This window comes from Eublepharis macularius, chromosome 1 (genome assembly GCF_028583425.1).
Source record: "Eublepharis macularius isolate TG4126 chromosome 1, MPM_Emac_v1.0, whole genome shotgun sequence".
Taxonomy (NCBI): Eukaryota; Metazoa; Chordata; class Lepidosauria; order Squamata; family Eublepharidae; genus Eublepharis; species Eublepharis macularius.
In genome coordinates, this window is record NC_072790.1 from 58999147 (window position 1) to 59009943 (window position 10797).

The following is a 10797-nucleotide window of genomic DNA, read 5'->3' on the forward strand; positions in this document are numbered from 1 at the left end:
GTTTTAGACTGAATCCAAGGCAAACTTTATAATACACTGAAATATTTCCTTGCAGCCTATGATGATGCCTATGCGGAATTCCAACGACTCAAGTAAGCTCTCTACATTTATACTAATTCCAGTTACTCACTTTTGACTCTTAATGACATTCTAATGTATTGTAATATTAATTTTTTTGTTTCCTTTTTTTCTTCTTGCCTTCAGGGCAGCTGCTTTTGCTGAGAAGAGTAAGTAAATTATTTATAGAGGAAGAACGTTAATTATTATCATGTAAGACCAAGAGCTGGTAATGTAATGAAAAGGCTGGAGGGGCTGGTGGTGACGGCCATAGTATGCATGTATAAAGCCATTCAATGAAGATGAAATAATAAGGTATATAGAGGATGTTTTCCTTCAAAAACTGGGGATTCAGCAAGTTTCTCAGTGAACCTGATCAGCAGTTTAACTTACCTTGTTCAACACTCACAATCAGACTGTGAGCAATCCAGGATATGTTCAGATTGCATCAAACAACTGCTGAACAAGGCTCTAGTTGCCTGCTGGTCAGAAGCCAACTGTCGGCTGATCCTTCATCAGCAGGGAATTGACTTCTAATGGCTGCAAATAGCCTATTTCTGCAAAGACACATGAACAGGTTGTGAACAGCTGAACAGACCATTGATTAATTGGCTGCTTGATCACTTTTGGCGAATGGGGAAATGAACCAAACTGGCCGTTTTGACCATCCATTCTTTACACTCGTTTGAAAATAGGCGTGATACAATTTCAGAGCAAATGGCTTATTAAGCATGTTGTCTTAGGCCAGGCCTGTGCAACATAAAAACCACAAGCTGAACACAGCCATGCATGATGGCCCACGAGAGACTTGATAAACCATCTGGTTTTGCTATCTGTCTGGGACTGCAACGGAGAGCTGGTTGAGCAGTTCAGTCTTAGGTGAAAAATCTAGTTGTTTAGTTTTTTTCTGTGGAAGTGGATTAATATGTGGGAATAGGACATCAAATTTTAACTCCAAGGAGATAGTTGTGTGTGAAGAGCTGATAAAGAAAACTTTTTACAATTCAGTAAATGTCTGTCAGCAGTGGGTAAAAAAGAACAATGACAAATTAGGTGTTGAAGATAGCAAGAATGGGAAAACATGCGAGAAGGAATACTTCCAGGTTCTTCCTTTATAGGGATTCTCTTTTACCTTTCAAGTTTCATGTCATAAATCAGAACTGTGTGCATGTTCTTTTACAGGCAGATGAAAGAGGGGGTGGATTCAGATGTCAGTCCCTTAAATCACCTTCACCCCCATCCCTGAATCTATGCAGTCATATGCTGAATCGGGCTGGCTGCCCCCCCTTTTCACTAGCCCCCACCAAACCCCTCCACTCCCCCTGGTTGAGGGAGGTGGTGTCTAGAATGGCTGTTGCCCATTTTCTGTTGGTTTCTTGAACAGATGCTGTTTTTAGCAAAAATCTAATTTAGTCAATTTGGTGTAGTGGTTAAGAGTGCGGGACTCTAATCTGGAGAACAAGGTTTGATTCCTCACTCCTCCACTTGAAGCCAGCTGGTTGACCTTGGGCTAGTCACAGATCTCTGGAGATCTCTCAGCCCCACCCACCTCACAGGGTGTTTTGTTGTGGGGATAATAATGACATACTTTGTAAACCACTCTGAGTGGGTGTTAAGTCATCCTGAAGGGCGGTATATAAATCGAATGTTGTTGTTATTGTTATCATTATTATAATTGTAGCCCACTTTTCTGCCCTCATAAGGGCCATAAAGGTGGCTAACAAATTAAAACATAGGTACTAAAATCACATTATAAAAGCATTAAAAGTAACTGAAACACATCATTTAAAAAGTTAAAACCACAGCATAAAAATATGCAAAGACATAAAAACATGCAGAGATATAAAAAGCAATAATTAAAACATTTTTTAAAAAAATTAAGAGGTGGTTTATAAATAGCCTAAATGAATAAAAATATTTTTGAGGATGTACACATTGAGGCTTGGATGGGACAGAGATTACTGGGGATGGCTGTGGAGTGTGAATTACTCCCCCCTCCCCAGATGCTCCTGGTGGAAAGGGAACCCGTTAGAACAGCGCAGGGGAATTGAAAGTCTGCAGGAGTGGGGAGAATTGGCAAACATTTCCCTTTCTGTTCGTGGCAATTCTCTGCAGTATTCAAGCCTAAATATGTGCTATCGTTATGGAACTACCTTGCATGTACTGAAAATATGTATTGAAATGCCCATTATATGCACATCCACACAAACAATTGATAGACATTCACAGGAGAGCATCAGAAGAAAATGAATGGAGCATTGCATACAACAGAACTATGGAGCAAATATGGAATGGAATGAGTGGCATTCAGCTAAGCATATGTGTGAGTGATGCAGAACTAATGGAAATTTAGTTTCAACAGTTTACCATTTATCTCTATGGGAAATAAGTCTCGCAGCCCAAGCGCTAAGCATGCATACTCTGTACTTCCATGATGTAGGTTTAGAATTGCAGACTAAAATAGCAGCTTCCAGAAGAATGTCTGGACATCTTATTCCATCATATTGCATTATTATTTCTGAAGCATTTTGATGACATTGAAGAGGCTAGTAATTTCCTATTTCCTCTGGCAATCATTTTACCTGAAATGGTCAGCTAAAGTGTTTATCTGCTGTTGTGAATGCAGGACCAGCCGAACCACAGAGAGGAAATAGGCATCCAACTAGAGTGCTTGCTTTAGTTATGTAAATATCTTGGGAAAAGAGAGAGATGCTGCCTGCACTTTTGTTTTTATCCCCTTTTTCCAGCATACAAAACAGGGATTCTAATTTATATGAGTAATAATGCCCAGAAAGCTGGAAGTAGCATTTAGTCCAGGTCATTTGAAATGGAATACAATAGTATGATAATTGGGGGTGGTGGAGACTGCCGTGAAGTTGTAGCTGACTTATGGCAACCCCTGCATTCCACTATGTTGAAAGCTTAGTTGTTTCTCATCACTTTTTTTTGAATCTCCTATAATTTTTTAAAAAAAATTATTTAACTTCGGTTGCAATATAAATAGATATATTGTCGAAGGCTTTCACAGCTGGAGAATGTTAGTTGTTGTAGATTTTCTGGGCTGTATGGCCGTGGTCATACTGCCTGGAAAATCTACAACACGGCCATACAGCCCAGAAAATCTGCATCAACTAATATAAAAAGAATTTGAAGTGAACTTGTAACAAAGCCTGACAGCAAATAGTATATAACCATAGACAAATATAGGTAATTAAGCATAATAACCAGACAGTCAGAACATATTTAAGTATAAATGGATTGTAGGCAGAGATAAACAAATAAGAAAGAGAGCACAATATATTACATATAACTCAGAGTTTCATAATATATTTGATTTGAGATGACTCTATGTATGAGATCATTTTTCCTAAATATTCCAACACTGGGATCCAGAGCTCAATTTGAGGTACTTTTCAGTATATAAGATATTGTAAATGGAAATTATTGGGAAAGCATGAATTAAATTGATTATGAAAATGATACAAAATAGGTTGTACTATTTGACAACTTGCAATATATACTTGCCTTCTGATGTTGCCGAGCTATCTCACTTTTTGCGTTTTCCTCAATATGCAATGCTGGAGAGGCTGCCAACTCAAAGACTTGATTGTCACTGTATTTAAACCTGATCTGCAGTAGAATGCAGGACACTGTGAATAGGATACCACACACTTATTCTGTTGTTGGAGATCTGGCCATTTTTGCATGATGAGTTTCTTGTTTTTAATTTCATAGATCGTGGTAAAGTAATTGGAGGATTGCCTGATGTTGTGACTATAATGGAAGGAAAGGTAAGGCTATCCTGTGCTTGATTATTTGGGGAGGGGTGCAAGACTGAAATGCTGGTTAATGCCTGTGCAAAATATTTTGCTACCCCAAGCAATATATGCTCATCCCTTCATCCTATGCTGCTTGTTGATGGGGGCAAGCCTAGAAACCATGATGGTGGCAGCGTTGCAGGGGTATAGCTGAGATCTGGCTGGAAACAGGACAGATGTATCCTATGCCTCCTCCCATGTCACCAGAGGTCAGCAGCCAGCCAAACCCTGCATATTTGGGCTCTCTCCTCTCTGTGCTGCTCCAAGCCCTGGTGCTGGTAAAAAAAGGGCTATGAACAAGTAAACTTCTGTAAATGAATAAGATTGGATTCATCCTAAAAATACATCAATAGGCACACACATTTCTGGCTGACTGACTGTCCACTCTGCAGGCAAAGCAGCAGATAGGCACACGCTCTCAGAAATTAATAGCTGTGTACAGGACTTCTGGCAACGCAGTGGGACTAGTGAGGGCACTGAACAGCACTCTTACTATAGTAGTTGTATCTTGGAACTTGGGCTTCTCCTCAAAAGCTGCACCTTTGAACACATAATTTCTTGTAGTAACAAACTGGAAATGTCCCTAGCTGAGATATATCTCCGTTTTTTCATGTTAAAATTTTGTAGCTAGGGTTGACCTGAACCAAGGAGCTGAATTTCAAAGAATATTTTTGTACCTCTTGAAAAGTGTCTCACGTTTTAGCAGGGGGTGGGGGGCTACACACATGGAAAGCACAGACATTCCAGCACACAACAACACACTATAATTTGGCTTACAAATCTCCCCATGCATATCACTTACATGCAGCAACAAGCTTTAAAAAAGAAACAAAATTTTTAAGAGAGCTGAAAAATAATTGAAAAAGGAGTGCAGCCATTTAAATTTTAAAAAATGGCACACAAGCAGCAGGGGAATTATTGTTGGGAAGAACTGTGGAAAAAAATGCAAACAAGCGGAAGGTAAAGGTTTTCTTCATAGACCCTTTCATGCCCTTTGAAATGACAATTTCCACAAACCGCCCCCCCCCCCCGAACCTCACAAAAATGTTTTGCATCATGAGCTGTGGCATTTAATGAAGACTGGGCTGCCAATTGCTTATGTTAGAACAAATCAACACAACAAATGACTCCACAACAACCTCAGTGTGACTCAAATTAATTAAGATCCCCTGAGAAATTTTCTTTCGGAAATGGTTTTCTCGGTCTTCCCAAGTGCTAGGCATGGGGAAACTTCAAAGAGCTTTCTAAGTGTACCGTTGTCTGAACATCATGTCAGGCTAATGGTTTTGTTGGGAGCCCGCTTCAGGCAAGTCTGCAATGACATTCCGAGTGACATCTTCACACAATGCTGCCCTTGGGCTATTATTACGTTGTACTAGCTGGTAAGATGGAGGAAGGCTTGCATCAGAAACAAGTGCATTTAAAGGAATATGTCTCATGCCTCTGCGCTGCAGACAGGATAAGTCTTGCATGTGTACATCATTATCTAGCCACAGCAAATCCATTGAAGATGTCTCTGTGTGTGTGTGTGTGTGTGAACTCAAATCAGGCATTCTGTTTTGTCATGTTTTCTTTGCTCACTGTTTTGGTAGCAACAATTTTGGTTCAATAAATGACATGTTCCAATTGACCCTTAATTATCTCCTCCACTCTTTCCCCCTTCTAGACCCTGAACCTGACTTGCACCGTCTTTGGTAATCCTGACCCTGAAGTGGTCTGGTTTAAGAATGAGAAGCTTCTTGAACTTAATGACCATTACGTAGTTGCTCTGGATCAAGGGAAGTACGCCAGTTTGATAATCAAGGGGGTATCATCAGAGGACTCAGGAAAGTACAGCATAAATGTCAAGAACAAGTATGGTGGCGAGATGGTAGATGTCACCGTAAGTGTGTACAAACATGGTGAAGAGGTGCCTGACATTAAACCTGCTGCACCTGGTAAAACAAGGCTAATACCAGCAGACCCAGCTCAAGAATCTGCAGCCTCAAAACCTTCAAAAAGTAGCAGGAAGTAGATCTTTGCTTGCTTTGACAAAGAAAAGGTAGAGAGAAGCTGTAGGAGTTTTTTCCCCCTGATAGTGTTTCTGCAGTAGATAACTGGCAATGTCCAAGGAATGGTTGGTTTTTGGAGTGTACTGCACACAACAGACTCAGTTGTCGAACAGTCCCATCCACATACGCCATTAGATCATTACAAATAAAAATGTGATGTGGCTTGCAAACAACAGCAGGCCATTAGGATGGCATCTGTCATTAGCTTAACATCCAAACCATTCTTATTTGGGGGGGATGCAACTCTGCTTATCGCAACTGAAATAGGCAGTTATGTAATTGGGGGACTGAATCTTGCTTCTTAATACGAACCATGACCCTCAGTGCTTCCATAAAACCCTATTGAGTTTGGATGAGAGATGCTAAGCACATTGAGAGCTGCGGCTTCAGATGATTAAGATGAGCTGAAAAATGACCTTCTGAGCTATCCTTAGTGGCATTGCTGTTTTGTAGTGCAAGCTGATCTTTAGTAGTATTTTACAATCACCGTGGACTCGTTTAAACCATAAGTTTCACAGTTGTTGTTTGTTTTTTTCCCTCCCCCTGCTTTGTGCTAATAAAACTTTAAAAGTCACCTTGTGTTTCTCTCTGCACCAAATTACACTTAACTAGTTCTATTTACCCTCGTTCACTGTTTAATTATGGCTTATTGCACAATTTCACAGCTGGTAGCATGCAGACAATGGACTTACAATAAAGAAAACAAATTATGGATCATCATAGTCATCCTGTGGCATTTACTACATAATTTTTACCCTTTATGGTGTGGTCACTGTGCAGTTAGGAACTGGTACCAGGAGACACCTAGGCTATTCTGTAGCTTCCTAGGATAATGATGCTTCCAAATTGGGTCTCATCCCAGAAAGTCAAAGTCAAAACTCTCTTAAGTTTCCGTAGCCAAAGCAGCTGACTCTGAACATTGTTCTGCAAATGCTGTACCACTAACAGATGCATATTTTCAATGGGATTAACACAGGTGTCCTGTATCAGCTACTAGTTGGGTAACTATTACCAAAATAACATGCTATTACAGATGGCACAAATAATCTATAATATGTTCACACAGGGCTCATTTCGAGGGGGAACACGCAGGAACGCAGTTCCAGCAGTTCCCCAAAGAGGTCACATTTCAGGTGGCCCTGCCTACCTGACTCTCAGCCATTTTGCGCCCATTTCATCCTGGATTGGGGTTGAAATGGCCCAGATCGAGCCTCTGACGGGTGGTGGATCACTCTCCTGTTCCGCAGTGGCTCAATCCTGACCATTTGGGCCCCTTTTCGGCCATTTTCAGCTCCTTTTTGCCATTTTGGGCACAATTTCGGCCCTGAATGGCCAGGATTGGGTCCAAAGCAACCAGGATAGGTGATGTCAGGGGGTGTGGCATATGAAAATCAGTTATGCTAATGACTAGACATGGGCACGATCCCCCCAAAAATACCGATCAAGCTGTTCGTGGATCCACGCTGGTGACGAGTCCAGATCACCGATTCACTCCGATCAAGTCCCATTTCCGATCTGGGATCTGGGATCGGAGGGCCCCCCCCACACTTAGAGCAGATGGGGAAAAAAGTTTTTAACCCTGCGAGGAGCCGCCTCCCCTCAGGGAGGGGACGTTTTCTGTCTCACACATGCACGCACTTAGAGCAGAGGGGGAAAAAGTTTTTAACCTGGCGTTTTCTCTCTCTCACACACACACGCATGCACTTAGAGCAGAGGGGGGGAAAGTTTTTAACCCATCCCTGCCTCCAAATAGAGAGAGAGAGAGAGAGAGACACCCCGTCAACAAGTTTCAGCCAGCTTTTTAAAAAAAGCAGGGATAGAATCCTCCATCCCACCCAATTTTAAAAGCAAGCAGCCAGTCTTCCAAAAGCATATTTTAAACAGGAAGAAAGTAAAACCAGGATCCACACGGATCCTCGCAGATCCTATGGTTTTTTAAATAGGAAAAACACAAATGAAACATCAAATCACATACCAATTTCTTGCAAAAAGCAGGCACTAGGCTGAGAAGCCAGGAGGAGAGAGATATCTCTTTTCAGTTAACTCTTTCAGCACTGAACGAACTCAGGAGAGGAGCGCAAAACAGCTTGATAGCTGCTCTCAAAGCAAGGGGTTTTTGAAAGAGTTAACACAGAAGAGCTTTTCCTCGCTAGGGGAAATATTATCAAGTTTCAAACAGAGCTCAGGCATTCCCCTGCCTCTGTTGCCAGGGGAACAGATTGTTGGCGCCTGAATGTCTAGCTTCCCGGTCCTATCACGATCGCCCCGGAGTCCTGACTGCTGGATCGTTTGCCGTGGAAGACAACGATCCACCAGGTCACGATTGGGAGATTGCCATTATCATGGGTTTTTTTTATCGTAATCCAGATCGTGCCCATCTCTACTAATGACACATTTCCAGTGATGGCAAGGGGCATGGCATATGCTAATGAGTTATGCTAATGAGTTCCTCCAGCTCTTTTTCTACGAAATGACCCCTATGTTCACATGTTCTCAGCCGAGAATTGCCTTGTAAAAGTTCATGTCCAGACTTAGGCTTGGATCCTAAGATGCTGTTCTATTGGTATAAACTGTATCAGTTTCTCTCCAGAGTTCTCTCCAGAGTTCTGCAGGGTCAAAATACCCTGATTTAATCTCCAACCTGCTACCCAGACTTTTTTGCGTTCTGCATGGTGAAAGGATGCAACAGCGGCAGAGTCAATTTCCCCCCAGGTTTTTCTCCCTGCACGCATATCCCATTTTTTTCCCCAGTGAAGTCAAACCAGGGCTTTTTTGAAGTGCAGAATGCTTTCTTTGATGTGATATTTGGACCTGGCCTGCCCTTTCACCCTTCCCTTTATCCCCCGTGCATCCTGATTGATTGAACAGCAACCAATCCAGTATTTTCTTTTTAATTTTTAAAAAAACAACAATGTTGCAACCTTTGTAGATTTAAAAAGAGCTTGCAAGTTTCCTAAGCCTATCAGCTGCAATATGGCGGAAAGAAATTTTACGAATGGACTAAATAGTATGCACGCTAACCTTGGCAGTAAAAAGTAAATCGCTTTTTAATTTTTTAAAAAAACAATGGGCAATGCTGCTACCTTGGTGCATTTTAAAATAACAACAAAAGAAACCTTGCAAATTTCCTCAGCCTGACTTGTCCTCAGCCATCAACTGTGGAAACAGACCTGTCCTTAGCTGATCCACTGATGAAACAGAAAGCTTGTAGCAGAAATAGGACATTTTTCTAGTGCATATAAAAAAATTACTTCAGTTCAGCTTCTTCAGTGTGGAATTACAGAGGCCCCAAATGGATCTGATCCTTGTGGACTGAGCACCCAGAATTCCAGGCATAAGTGTGCATGCTGAAGACACTGTAATGTAGATGAGGGGAGTTGGGTCTTTTCCTGATGTCCCCCTTCCGGCCCCTGATATCCCCTTTGCTCTCCACACTGTTACTGCGGCTTCACTGACCTGCAGGAACAATAGTTGGGGGTCACAAAAGGTGGAGGCTCATGATGGAGAAGTTGCCTTCCTCCAGCATAGCTGAGCACACACTGCTTAGAATCCATGCCTTAGCTTGAGTATACAGAATCTGCTTGGTGTAGGAAAGATCTTGTAAAAACATTGAATCCCAACAGCATACCTCTGTTTATCTGTGACAAACATGAACCCAGATTGTTCCATGCTCACTCCCTCTACCCTCATGTGTGGACGGCATGCAGAAGGTTCTCAGTTTGCTGAAGGTTCTCCTTTTGTTAGTGTGCACATGTTCTCTGTTTGCTCACATCTCAATGCACCTGGGCAAATTGAAGGTTTTCTCTCACCACAAACCAAAGTTTTAAGTGAGAGAAAATTAAGGTTTAGAATCCCAGTTTGTGGTGGAGGGTACAAACTCCAATTTGCTTAAATGCTTGCATTCAGATATCATTTGAATTGGAGTATAACTGAAAGCTTAGTCAACCAATACACTTGCAAATGAGCTCCATGTACAATGTAGTGCGTGAGTACAAATGGTGTTTGTGACTTTCAAGGATGACATCTGAAGGTGGCCATAGTTGGAATTAAGCTTAAGGCAAATTTTATACATGAATTATTCCTACAAGAAGGCAACATGCATTCTGCCATTCACCAAGTACAGTATAAGAAGATTGGAAATACAGAGGTTGGAAAATTATTACAGCATTACAAAGTAAATTACATTTAAGTGTTGGGCAGTTCACATTCCTTGTTTGAGCTTCATTGTATTTTAGATCACATATTCAATCAGTCTCTTCTTAAATAAAACAATTCCTGTTTAGCATTCAAGAACTTCTGAGCATGTTAAAATATTTCTGGATATAGTTAACAAACTGTAGATGCTGATCAATACAACATACAAAACAAGCTATATTTTGTGCTATTCTTGTGGTCTTGAGTGTATAGATTATATTTAGCAGAGATTTTTGTGCATAGTTGCAGCTTTTCAGAAATATCCTTGGGCACTGCTGGCAAGGTTAGACTCATCCTGGCTGTGCCTTTTAGTCAGTCTTTTTAGCTAGCTAAGCTCTACCCATTTCCTTTCAGGTAGAGGGGAAAGAATTTATGGTGGCATTTAATCCTTTGCTGAAGCAGAGGAATTAGTACTTGCTGGAACGCTATTTTCAAAAGGCTGAAGATTTGTAATAAGCACTTAGTTGGGCAGCAGAGCTCTACTTTGTGTGATTTAAAAAAAAAAGTATTTGCCAGTAGCAGCGAGATTAGTTAAAGGACCTACTCTTTCAATAAAAATTGTTCAAAATATTAAATTATACATGGGTTTCCTAGGCCAGCTACAAGCTATATATGTGGTAAAGAAAGCTTCTACGCAAGTATCCCTTTCTGAGGGCCAAAGTAGACGATGTCACACT

The 10797-nt window shown here is 41.2% G+C and overlaps 1 protein-coding gene across 2 annotated transcripts in view; it reads left to right on the forward strand.

The window, feature by feature from the left end:
• MYOM2 (myomesin 2) overlaps window positions 1-6500 on the forward strand; it is a 105265-nt gene extending 98765 nt beyond the window's left edge. For both annotated transcript variants that reach the window (XM_054982628.1, XM_054982636.1), the window contains exons 34-37: window positions 56-92; window positions 205-227; window positions 3793-3848; window positions 5542-6500. In XM_054982628.1, coding sequence (XP_054838603.1) covers window positions 56-92; window positions 205-227; window positions 3793-3848; window positions 5542-5889 — 464 coding nt within the window. In that variant the 3' untranslated portion in view covers window positions 5890-6500. The remainder of the gene's footprint in view (window positions 1-55; window positions 93-204; window positions 228-3792; window positions 3849-5541) is intronic.
• Window positions 6501-10797: the final 4297 nt, after the last annotated feature.